The 13,523-nt window shown below is 30.5% G+C and overlaps 2 protein-coding genes and 1 non-coding gene across 6 annotated transcripts in view; 1 reads left to right on the forward strand and 2 right to left on the reverse strand.

Annotated features, from left to right (window-relative positions):
• Positions 1-9,945, reverse strand: part of LOC130892972 (uncharacterized) — a 36,195-nt gene extending 26,250 nt beyond the window's left edge. For all 4 annotated transcript variants that reach the window (XR_009059137.1, XR_009059134.1, XR_009059135.1 and 1 more), the window contains exons 1-5: positions 9,859-9,945; positions 9,638-9,749; positions 3,395-3,586; positions 3,185-3,296; positions 2,983-3,092 (exon numbers count right to left, since the gene is read on the reverse strand). The gene's annotated coding sequence lies outside the window, so the exon portion shown is untranslated. The remainder of the gene's footprint in view (positions 1-2,982; positions 3,093-3,184; positions 3,297-3,394; positions 3,587-9,637; positions 9,750-9,858) is intronic.
• LOC130892933 (histone H1, gonadal-like) lies at positions 4,995-6,128 on the forward strand. The gene is made up of 4 exons (XM_057798674.1): positions 4,995-5,143; positions 5,197-5,413; positions 5,550-5,831; positions 5,916-6,128. The coding sequence occupies exons 2-4, from the start codon at positions 5,212-5,214 to the stop codon at positions 6,017-6,019; spliced, it is 588 nt and encodes a 195-aa protein (XP_057654657.1). The 5' UTR covers positions 4,995-5,143; positions 5,197-5,211; the 3' UTR covers positions 6,020-6,128.
• Positions 9,946-10,781: 836 nt separating the features above from the next.
• Positions 10,782-10,854, reverse strand: Trnar-ucg (transfer RNA arginine (anticodon UCG)). The gene has a single exon. It is a non-coding gene; the product is annotated as a tRNA-Arg (tRNA).
• Positions 10,855-13,523: the final 2,669 nt, after the last annotated feature.

Here is a 13,523-nt window from a genome sequence, read left to right on the forward strand (position 1 = left end):
TTTCAAAATTTTTAAATAGATACAACATGGTATTGGTAGATACTTTTTCAAACAATTTAACATTATTTAGGCCAAAATACTTTTCATAACAATCATAACAGGAGGGAAAAGAACTAGAGCAACTTTCTCCTGGTTTTCAGTAAGATTTTAGAAATAACTAGTTTCACTGGAAGCTTTCTTAGATCTATGAAGATTCATCTATTTATTTACTATTTTTCTAACAGAATTGTTGAGTATTCTCAATCATATCTATTTTCTTCTTGTATTTTCCAACATTAACTGGGAGTTCAATTGAAAAAAGTTCAAAAACAAGAACATATGGGAATGAGATTTATGAGGATAAGATGACCAAAAGCTAGTTGATGGAATTTAGTAGCCTGCGGGGAGGAGTATGTTATATTAGGGTACAAGAAGATATGGTGAACGTTTCAGTGCTTATATGCTCCATCAAAAAAAGAAGGCGAAGATAAAAAACAGAAATTTATGATATTCTGAAGTAAATAAAGCCAAAATTAATAAAAATGATCACTTCTTGGTTTTTATGAAACTAAAATATAATACTAAATGAAGAGGTAGGCAAAAGTAGAACCTGGGATATCTAAATAATGGGAACGTTAGGAGTATATACATGTAGAGATCTGTGAACACAACAAGAGGAAAATTTAGAAGAAAATTGAAAGAGTATAAATAAGTTTATTAAAAATGTAGCAGAAAAGAGGTGGCTTCAAAAAATAATACAATAAGAAATAACTAGTTTAAATAATGGAAAAGAGCAAAAAGAAATTAAATACGACAGTTTCTATCTAATAAACTATAAGAGGGATTGTGAGACTTGGTCTTTTGTCACTACTTCAACCATTCTTGAATTTAACGATTTCGATACTTGCAAATGCATATAATAAAGTATCGGTGGATACATTTTCAAACAATTTTACATTATTTAGCTCAATATACTTTACATAAAACTATACACGGATTGAGTTTACAAATTCAGTATCTTATCCTTATGACAAATGTTTTAAAATATCCTTTAATTTGTAAACTAACTTGGAATGTTGAAAATATTATAAAATTTTTTGTTTGAACAGGTTCAAAAGATACTAGAATAGAAATCACTTATATTTTTTATCTTATTTCTTGAATATAGTATTGTATTCTCAATCAAATCTTTTTTCTTCTAGTTATATACCTAGATATATCAAATTATGAATTGTTGATAGTACTGCAATATCTAAAAATAGCTAGTATTCATTGATTACATTTCATAATTTATTTTTTTCAATTTAATTCCGTTGAAACAAACTACATTTTTTGCTCTATTTGTATTACGCTCTGGAAATATACACAAACCCTTGGCTAATCTGCTTCAGACTTTTGAATATATCAGCTATGAATGGTGATGGGTAATTGCTCGTAGCTGTAGCTACATGTTGTTCGTCTTTATTTGTTCTAGTATCATTTGGATTTTAGAAGAATGTGGAGAAGAAAATATTGTTTCACTGTTAGATATGCACCAACAAAAAGAGAAGACGAAGAAGAAAAACAAGATTTTTATAATAATCTGAAGGAGTATGTGGGAAAATTTCTAAACGGCATATATTTATTTTATTCGGAGCTTTCAGTGCTCGAATAGGTAAAAATTAATTCGTAAATACCGTCGCAAGGAAGCATACAATCCATAAATCCGTAGATGGAAATGGTATACGATTGTGCAACCCTGCAGTAGAATATTATAGATATGTACATATGGGAAACAGACATAACTAGAAAAATTAAGCGGATTCTACATAAAAGAAGCACTGAAAATCCAAAAAAAGATAACGTACTAATAGTATAAAACGGATAAAATATAAAAACATTTGTTAAATCATACAGAGTAGATGCAGACTCTGATCACTTCTTGGACTTACCAAAACTAAAGTTGGAAATAAATTATGATAACAGCAGGTAAACAAAGGTGGAATCTAGGACAGTTATGATTGTGACGGATAGTATGTTGGTCTAATTAGAAGTTACTGACTCATTTAAAATAAGGGAAGACAGAAAAATAGGATAACGTCGAGGATGTTAATCAAAACCATATAATAAGAATAAATTATGTAAAATTGTTAATAATTGATTGTTGGATGCATTTAAGTATTGATATTTCTAGATGTACATATGTTTATATTAGGTTACCAAGTACACCACGACCACGATCTAGTTTGTCCTTTTTCTTGCTGCTATACTGGGGATCCCAGTGTTTACATCTGATCTATTATTCCCACTCTTCTTAGAAAGTTCAGAATGTAGAATGGCTTTAGATGCCAGAGATCTTTATGCTCTCAGATGTATTGTTCTGGAGGACTCCTGTTAGTATTTGTAGGTTGCTTTTGCCTAGTTGTATACATTCAGGAGATCTTCTATGGTTATAGCTTCCCAGGAATGTCTAGATATAATAATAGTTTGAATAGAGACAAAAGGTCTTTTCCTGGCAGTTTACCATGAATACGTTGCCTACTGGAGATTTGCCCAAGGAGTAGCTTTAGTATAAACGCAAGTTTTTTTTTATCTTATGCATCTTGAGATGATAACATGGTTATTGAAGTGAGTGAGTACAAATAACAGCAAAAGGTTCCAATAATACTAACATAGTTAGTTAATTAAATCATACAACTTTTATCAAGGTTCCCTCTTCCTTTTATGCATAGTATTCAACAGTATATGTAAGTATTTGTTGAGTTTTCTGTTAGGCGACCAACAATAATCATGACTATCATTAAATACCAGTAAAATTACTGTTGATTGTGTTAAAACAACTATTTTTAATGCGGGATGGCAATCTACTACCATTCAGATCAATCAGTAGTATTTTTTTGAACACTTGGTTAAACCACCAAAAGGTTCTGTACCAATTGAAACATTTTTCCTTAACCTTTAGAACATAATCTGAATCTTATTATGTTTGTAAGAAGTTTTAACTATATATTCAGCTTGTGGTACCTGAGGACTCCATGAAGTTTTTTCTGAATCCACCATTGAAAATTCTTAGGAGAATCAGCTCTCACTAATTGTTGTTATTTTTTGCTTTATTGTGCTTGGAATAGAAGCATCTGAAATATGTGATAATTCATTATGATTAAGCACACTTTATCTTATAAAACTGAGGCAAACTTGTAAATTTCATGAAGAGTGAAAGACATACCAAAACATTTACATTCACAATCAATGAGATTGCTTCCTGTGGTGGAAAATCCCTTCTACAGCAAATATTACCATTTCTTTTTCTGGAGCACGTGAGCTTGGAATAAAAGTATCTGTAATGAATAATAGTTTGAATTATATACCTTTATTGAAATATAACAAACCTTAAAAGACATATTGTATGACATTAAACCAATATCGAACAACTCACTGGAATAGATATGTTGAGTCCAGTTTGAAATTTGATCCAGGAATTTTGTAAGAAAAGCAGTAAGTATAATACCAGTTCTATTTCTGTTAACCACTAAATCGTTTCATCGCCAATAAATTGGATGTATAAACTCTACTATCGCGATCGATTTCAATTAATTTCGGACTATATATCTGCTGGATCCAAATTCGTCTAAAATGAAATGAAATATTACATTGAGACACTGATAATATGTTGAGTTCAATTTGCTTGTTGTATATCCTCTTACGGTCGAAAGCCAGGAGGTTCACGGGGATTATAACTACCACCACTAGGACTTTATTAAACAACATACATTTATTATTTCCGCAAGATAATTTGGAGTACTTATATTATTTTGAAAACATAAGCGGATGTTTTGGAACAATATCAAATTGTTGTAAACAAGTAAAGAGAATCGATGATATTATTAAAATATTCATGTTGTTTTAATAAACCTGACCTCACAATAAACTAAAACTCAGAAATAACTATCAAATTCACTGTAGAAAAGTTCTTAATTGAGAAAGAGAATATTTTCTGATACTCTCTTATCATAGTATTTCTGATATGAATGCATAAGATATTTTTATACGTTCTTGCTCACTTGCTTGTATATAATTTCAAACAAATATACGAAATGTGTTATATAAAAATTGTTAATATACTACTAAAGAAAATGTTATAGCTATGTACAAGATTGTTACGAAATTAAAATATTGCTTTTAAGATTATATTGAGATGAAAACTAGTCTTCCATAATGTTAGACTTTTCTATTAGAATTAGTACCTAAGCTCTATCAATATTTTTTAATAATTGGAATAATGTATTTCTAAATAACATATAGCATACAGGTATTCAGTTCTGAATATTAGATTTTCCATTGGAAGTTGTCTGTTATCATATATTCGCTAATATTGATTCTATAATTTGGAAGCAACTAATTCTGAAAACACATTTATTATTATTATTATACTAATATTATATATTTAAAACTTTAGTGCGAACATTTTACATACGAATATTTGAGCTTTGTTTAAAGATATATTTAAATAAGATAATTATTATTAATTATACATATTTTCTTTTGGCCATAGATAACTATAAAAGTATAGATTCCAAGTATCTATGATCTTAGACTTCAGTCTGGTTATTCAGCGTTTTAGCCTAAAAATTCAGACGTACTTATTTGATTAAAGTAAAGTAGGGTATATTTTCTCTGATACTCAGAAAACTTCTTCGATTTAAGAATTGAAACTATAAATCGAAATAATTATTTTTCTATGCGGGCATAGAATAAATTTCTGCTCTGAAAAGAAGTGTTCTATAAGTGCAGTTGTAATCTGTCAAAATTAAATTGTGCCTCTTTCTAATTAGGAAAACAGTCATGAATTAGTTGAATGAGAAGAATCTGAATAAAATAGACTTAACGATTGTGTAAAAATTTATTCGAAACTTAAGTATGATTTCAAAAGGAACTCTCACTATTGAGAATGATTGGCAATCACTTATTTTTGAAACTTTTTCGTTCTGTCCTTACATCTGTCAATTCAAATTTGAATCATCCTACCTCCGAAAAAAAAACAATCGCCACTAAGCAACAGTTATTTATTGAATATTATTTCATTTTCTATTAAGATTTCGAAATTTGTGCCGGTGAATATTTTTTCTCCCGTCAAAATTATTTATTTACTGCGAAAGTTTTCGAATTCGTGCGTTTATAAGTTGAGGTAAGTGAATTCAAACATGTTATTGTCTTTTCAGCTATTAATTTTTATTCTAGGTGCTTGTTTCCACGATGGCAGCTCTTATAACCGACGTAATGAGTTCCATTGCTACCTTAAAGGACCGTAGAGGCTCGTCTCTCGATGAAATAATCAATCATATCAATTCCCAAAGAAAAACCAAGTTGAAAAATGCCTCTATGCAAGTTAAGAAAGCTCTAACCACCGGAATTCAAAATGGTCTTCTAAAAAAAGCCAATGGAAAGTTTAAATTAGGTAAGTACTTGGAAATTCTCTTTATATTACTTCAAATACCATATTTCACCACATCCTTTAGAATATAAATGCTTCTATAGTATCTTAAAGGTTTTCAATGAGCTCTCCTTCAAGTAAATTTAAATATTTTTGATAGGTATCAGCTCCAAGCAGTTCACCATGTTCCAAAACTTCAAGAATTTGGAAAAGAGAAGGGCTCCAGTCAAGGAAATGCAAGCACGAGGTAGACGTCAGCAAGGAAAACAACGCAGTCTTATTAGAAGTGCAAAGAACAAGCAGAAAGAGGAATCATCAAGAATATCCAAGTTAGCCAAAAATCTCAAGTTACCAATAATAGAAATACGCAGTCGTGGACGACGCCCTAAGAATACGAGAAGACGTAGACGAAGAACAAAGAGACGAAGACATGATGTACACAGTGAGTAGTAAACCAAATATTCTTTTCATAACAAGTACCTACTACAAATGAATTTGATAATGATATTATGAATTTTATTTACAGCCAAAGCAGAGCCGATGGATCGCAGCAGACGTCCACGTCGTAAAGGAACGAAGCGTAGGCAGCGTCGGCCACGACGATCATCAAAATATGGAAGAAGGAAATAGTGTCATTAAACCATGAATCTCATTGTATTGAAACATGAAACATTTACTTTGTTATATTTACTCATTTTATTGTAAACATTCACTCAAATATATCATCTCCATGATCAAATCTTGTTTTATTTACTCAACAAATTAATATTCCATAACTTTAGCAGAAGATCAGTTTTAATAAAGAGCAATAATTAATTTTTTCAAATTGATTTTTTTTGTTTGGTTTTTCATCAATATACAAGGACTTATATGAAATAAGATTGTTTTCTATTGATAATTGAAATATTATAAGGACTATGAACTAGAGGAATGGATATTTGTTTTTAGAAAGTTCACCATTCAACTTATATTACCAATAATATTCTACAGGCTTATGTGGGCTATATGACTCACATATCCTTCCTCAGACTTGGTTCTATTACTCTAGAGTCTGCAAAGTCTTATGTCGCTCAATACAAGAGATTAGTGGCTATTCATCTCATATCATCCTGAACAGAATACCTACTAATACTGCACCAACACTCACAATTATACTGTGTGATGTGTTTTTGCTTACCCAAGTTATCGTATTCATATATAAAAGATGAACTAACCCTTTTTCACCTCCAATGGAAAACCTTTTCAATCAGTGAACTTCCTTCAGGGACAATTTCACATTAGTTTATATCAAATTAATTACAGGGTAGATTTTGAAGATTAGGCTTTTTGTCTGTTTCTTAGATCTAACAGTTTCAAAATTTTTAAATAGATACAATATGGTATTGGTAGATACTTTTTCAAACAATTTAACATTATTTAGGCCAAAATACTTTTCATAACAATCATAACAGGAGGGAAAAGAACTAGAGCAACTTTCTCCTGGTTTTCAGTAATATTTTAGAAATAACTAGTTTCACTGGAAGCTTTCTTAGATCTATGAAGATTCGTCTATTTATTTACTATTTTTCTAACAGAATTGTTGAGTATTCTCAATCATATTTGTTTTCTTCTTGTATTTTCCAACATTAACTGGGAGTTCAATTGAAAAAAGTTCAAAAACAAGAACATATGGGAATGAGATTTATGAGGATAAGATGATCAAAAGCTAGTTGATGGAATTTAGTAGCCAGCGAGGAGGAGTATGTTATATTAGAATATAACATATATTATATTATGTGTCCCATAAAAAAAAGAAGGCGAAGATAAAAAACAGAAATTTATGATATTCTGAAGGAAATTTGGCAAAAATTAATAAAAATGATCACTTCTTGGTTTTTACGAAACTAAATTATAATACAAAATGAAGAGGTAGGCAAAAGTAGAACCTGGGATATCTAAATAATGGGAACATTAGGAGTATATACATGTAGAGATCTGTGAACACAACAAGAGGAAAATGTAGAAGAAAATTGAAAGAGTATAAATAAGTTTATTGAAAATGTAACAGAAAAGAGGTAGGTTCAAAAAATAATACAATAACAAATAACTAGTTTAAATAATGGAAAAGATCAAGAAGAAATTAAATACGACAGCAACACATAAAATTTTTCACGCTAATCCACCTTCCCTCACGGGTAATCGTTCTTCAGATAAGTTTCTATCTAATAAACTATAAGAGGGATTGTGAGACTTGGTCTTTTGTCACTACTTCAACCATTCTTGAATTTAACGATTTCGATACTTGCAAATGCATATAATAAAGTATTGGTGGATACATTTTCAAACAATTTTACATTATTTAGCTCAATATACTTTACATAAAACTATACACGGATTGAGTTTACAAATTCAGTATCTTATCCTTATGACAAATGTTTTAAAATATCCTTTAATTTGTAAACTAACTTCGAATGTTGAAAATATTATCAAATTTTTTGTTTGAACAGGTTTAAAAGATACTAGAATAGAAATCACAAAAAAGTGGATTCTACATAGAAGAAGCACTGAAAATCCAAAAAAAGATAACGTACTAATAGTATAAAACCGATAAAATATAAAAACATTTGTCAAATCATACAGAGTAGATGCAGACTCTGATCACTTCTTGGACTTACTAAAACTAAAGTTGGAAATAAATTATAATAACAACAGGTAAACAAAGGTGGAATCTAGGACAGCTAAAAAATGAGAATATGAGGGAAATATTAAGGGGAAATTGAGAAACTTGCAGAATACAAGAAGAGTGAAATATATAAGAAAATTCAATATTATAAGGGAAATTAATTAATCGGTGTAATAGAAAACGGAAACTGATCATTTTATATAGGACAAAATCGGAAGAATTTATCTAAACTGTAACAAATTCATGGATACTGTTTTGTCATTGCTTGTGTATGAATTTCAAACAACTATGCAAAACGTGTTATATGAAAATTGTTATTATACTAAAGAAAATGTTATAGTCATATACATAATTAACATTATAATTTATTATCGCACTGCCAATCAAATACTGTAATAACTTATACAAATACAATTAGGTATTTTTTTAAACTCTCAAAAAGAGAAGTAACTGTAACTTCACTAATTCCCCAATAGATGGAAGTTAGTGTAGCATTACATGTTGTGACAGGTGTCCTATACAGTTAAATGAAAGAAAAAGTAAGAATTTGATAAGTTTGGTGAAAACTAATCACATAACACAGTTTTATTCGCCGTTCTAAAAACATGTTTGTCAAGTCTTGCACTAGAACAGCAATGGTTTGATTTAAAAGACATTCTATGGAACAGAAAGATTTTAGTACTAACGTAGTAGTAAAATCTTGTTTCATCGAATTTTTAATCATTTTTTCAACTCAAGGATGCAAAACTGTTTATGTTATTAATAGAGATAAACATATTTGTACGTAATGTAACAACATTAATATATTTCATTTTAGGTAATAGTAAAATCTTTAATAAAATAGTTACAAATAAAAAAATATAGTAAAAAATTAGTGTTAAAAACATAATTATTCTATTAAATAACATGTCTCCTAAAGCTTTCAAAAAAACACATGGTTTTCGATGCAAAATAAATCAAGTTGAATCTTTTCTTTTTCCTGAAAATTTTTACTTTTTAAGTCGTTACACTATTTTTTTGGAGATGAGATATAATTGAATTTTGTTAAGCTCCCATTTTCATAAAGTACATGAAAAAGTAAAAATGAACATTGTGTCTAATAGAGCAAAACTAAGATACCTCATCTGTAAAGTGAAAAAAAAGTTGACCTTCACAGGACTCGAACATTTTCTAAAGAAGTCTCGATTTGATGGTAATGATCATGAGATGCTGTATAAATAAAGTTAATTATGTTAATTTTGACTTTGAAAACAATAGTTTCCAGAAAAATTGGATAAATAATATGTGAATCATAGAAGATCTGTAGAATTTTCATATTATTTTGCAGTTTGCAAATGTATGAGGTGTGAATCGACTTCAACTAATATGTCTCATAGTCTTGCAAAGAACCTTACAATAACATGTTGAAATGTGTCTTTGTTGGAATGAAGTAACTTGAATACTGTATATAAAAAATTTAAAAGTGGAGATGTGGAAAGAAAAACACCCGAAAAATGTATCCACCATTTTTTTCTACATCAGAACAAGGCGTCATAGCACAAATAGATTTAAATTCGCAAGTTTTTAGACTATAAGAATGTTCCTACCTGTCCACGGCCGCCTTATTCACTGGATTTAGCATTTTGTTCTCTATTCATAAAGCCACGAACGACTTGATTTGGATAGTTTGTGCTTCAAATGTTTTCCAGAAAATTTAACCTAAAAATACAATGCATCTCTTACAAAATTTCTACTTATAGTGATGAATGACCAAAATTTACAATTGGAGTCAATAAAATAAATAATTATTTATTTAGGAATCACTTACTGATCTTATGAAATTTCGTTTAAATGTTTATTTTGTAACACTATTTAAGCTAGCTACTATCCCCTGCGAGATTTCTTTATATAGGCTGTTATTGCCATCTATTAAGAAATTACTGAAAATTGTACATTAATACTATTGTATAAAGAATATTCTTTATACAATGTTAATACTGCAGAGAGAGACTAGAAACATAGTAGGCTATTCCTAGATGCAGAATAAAGGGATAGTTAAATAGTTAGATAATATAAAATCTTCTACAGTTAATAATAACGTAGTAATATTTGCAAAATTATCACTTGTGTATTTATGTTCCAATAAAGGTATTAACAAAAAGAGTAGAACTCTACTATTTCTTTCACCATCTATCGCTTACGTATACATATTCAATTTATTACCAAAATAATAGAATTCCTTGTTTCCCAGTAGTTGCGCCACCTATTCTTCACCAGCAAAACTATATCCATTTCAATAACAGAAGTAATACAATCTACAGTCTTTTTTGTATTATTTATTATCCATCAACTAGGGAAGAAATTATGTGTATTAATAATTTAATTAATTTATTAATCATGGTATATTTCCATATAATTAACAAAATAAATATATTTTTACATAATTAAGCTATTATCTTCTATCCATTAAGGTGAATATTTAATTTATTAACAAAAGGAGTAGAGCACTCATTTTTTTGTTATGCTATCTATATTGGTGAGTAGATTAGCAAAAGAAATAAAGATTCTAGATCTATTCTTTTATCTATTAGGAACACAATCATTTTATATAAAAGTAAAAATCTGTAATATCTAAACATTTTAATTTTAATGAAATTTGATGATCCACAATGTTTATTTCTTTCTATTTTGAAAGTTATACAAAAATAAATTATAAAATAAAAAATTTATTTTCTGAAATAAAAATAAGTTCGACCGTGACAGGACTCGAACCTGCAATCTTCGGATCCGAAGTCCGACGCCTTATCCATTAGGCCACACGGTCTTCTTAATAACTTTGATTAATGTTTAGCTAAGCCGTAAGTAATTCTAAAAAAATTAAAAATTTTTAAATCAATTCAAATATACATTAAACTGTGTAAGAAAGTAATAGAAGACATGCTGTTTTAAATTGAAATGTACATTCTGCCCTAGAGTTAAGGCATATCAAAATCAAAAATTATCTTTTTAAATTTTTTTATCTTACAATGAATTGAAGAGGACGTATAAAGAGATCTATAATACGACATCATGCATTACGAAGTATTTCTGGTACAAGCACTCTGCTGTATCAAGCATCATCCAGTAGAAGCAGTGACCGCATTAGTCAATATACTTCCAATCGGAAGTCGCAACCCACAACGGGTTCTTTTTTTAATCCCAGATAATCCAAGGTAGCTTCTACAGTTTGTCCATAAACTCCAGAACTAGGGAAATTATAATGTTTTATCTAATAATAAGCTATAGCTGTTGGTTGAACAATGATCGCTACAGGAGAGTTTACAGACGCCCAGTGCAACATTGTTGGAACAATACACAATGGTGGACGAAATGTTATGGTCTGGGGTAGTATTAGTTTGGAGGTCAGCACTTATTAGGTCTTATTTGTGGTCCAGGAAGGTTTTCTTACAGCTGTTCGATAGATAACCGACGTTAAAGAACCGCGTATGGTACCACATGCACCATTGTAGTAGAGGAATTTTTATTAATGCATAGTCAATGTACTCTCGCGAATGGCTAGAGTAACACAAAGCCAGTGCCATAAACAGGACGGTGCCACCGATGCCCAAGCACAGGACGTAGATTCTAGGGGGTACAAGAATGGCTAGACCAGGCAGGGCTATTATTTTTTCGGTTTGCTTCCGATAAGTACCTACTTGCCAGTATTATTATAATCATTATCATCATCATCATCAAAAACAACGCACGATCGTATTTGTGTTTAGTGTTTATCGGAGTCAACCGTTGCGAGTTTATGCAGACACACCCACTTCGGGTGAACTTGCGTTTGAGTTTTAGTGAGTGGGACACAGTGGGTGGCATAAGAGGCGAAGGGTCCACTTAAATAGTTCGTCTGCTTGTTTGCTTACATCAGATCTAGTTCTTAAATAAATAGATTTTTCTTCCAAAACATTAGATATTGGTCTACCAACACCAAGGGCCTTATGCTTTATTTTATCACCCTAAATGAAATAAAGTGGGCCTGTACATAGCTCTAGCTAGGGTACCCATAATATCTAAAAAACAAGCTCGCACAGGGCGCAAAAATGCTATTTACGGCTCTGAAAATTCAAACTTCACCTTTTCCACAAAAAATATTGATCATAAGTTTGTTGAAAACTTGGGCTAGGTGTAATATGGGTCGTAGGTTGAAGGTTTTTCTGCCTCGTATCAAGATGTAATTAGCAGCCTCAATTCAAGTATGCCTCGAAGATATTAAGTAGTAATCATAGCAATGCATAGTGTTGAGCGGAGAATTAAATATTAAATATAATTTTTTTCCTGGAGTCAATAAATAAAGTTTTTGTTCAATTTTCATTATCGTAAAATAACGGGATGACGGGTTCCCAAACTGTTGAACTTGGAGCAAAAATTTCATGCGGTTGGAAGCTTTTGCCGCTGATGCAATAGGAGGCAGAGGGGGACGATTTCTTAAAGCGAATCTTCACTAAATTTAACAGAGATTTCACAATTTTCGTACATACGATTTTATTTGGTCATGAGGAGGCTTTCTGAACACATTGCTTACTTCTTTCACTACACCAACACCCATAATTCTTACGCTGTATGACGCGCGATTCAATAACCGGCGGTGTCTGAAGACGATAACTTGGTTATCGAAATGCACGTCAGACTGTGTAATTTTAAGTGTTGGTGTAATTGTATTAGTGAAACGTCTGTTCACTATCAACATCACAACATCAACAGATACAGAAATTCTAACTTAGGATAATATAGGATAAGACTTCGTTAATTTATTTGTGGAAAATAACATAATAATTTGAGAATTTGAAAGATCACTAGAGGACCAGAAAAACAAACTTGTTTGATACAATTTTCGTTTTCATACTTGGTAAAATGCTGCTAACCGATTTTTGGTATTTTTTTTTGACTGATATGAATTTTATTGCTTTTTGTAACCTTTTTCAATTTCGAACAATGGTATTTCCAATATTGTTCTAGGTTAGGTGGTTTAAGGAATAATATAGAACATCTCAAATAATCTAAAAACTGTGAACCAAAAAATATTTTTGGGTTCGTTGATAAGGCTGGAAAGAAGGGTACAAAGCGATTACATTACTGTCCGTTGGGGTGTGTTCGATGTGGCGGATTTCACACCGGTTTCACCCGCTAATTACCAATTTAGAGTATGGCAGGTGTACTGTGAACGCTTCTATTCATTATACAAAATCGTATTGTCGCATGTTCTAGTTAATAACTTAGTTGTGTGTTTTGTAACTACGCCGAAGTGAGGGATTATACACGTTGATTTTCAATAGACGGGACCTTTTTGATATTATACCAATAAAAAATTAACGGCTTACAGAACCGGTTCGATTTTATTTAACATCTGTACTCTGTACTGTCATACTAATTATGATATCGGATTCTGAAATTATTCCACTACGAAGTGTGAGTGAATTTTCAAAATCCGAAATATTTACTTTATAAAGC

This window comes from Diorhabda carinulata, chromosome 1 (genome assembly GCF_026250575.1).
Source record: "Diorhabda carinulata isolate Delta chromosome 1, icDioCari1.1, whole genome shotgun sequence".
NCBI classification, from domain to species: domain Eukaryota; kingdom Metazoa; phylum Arthropoda; class Insecta; order Coleoptera; family Chrysomelidae; genus Diorhabda; species Diorhabda carinulata.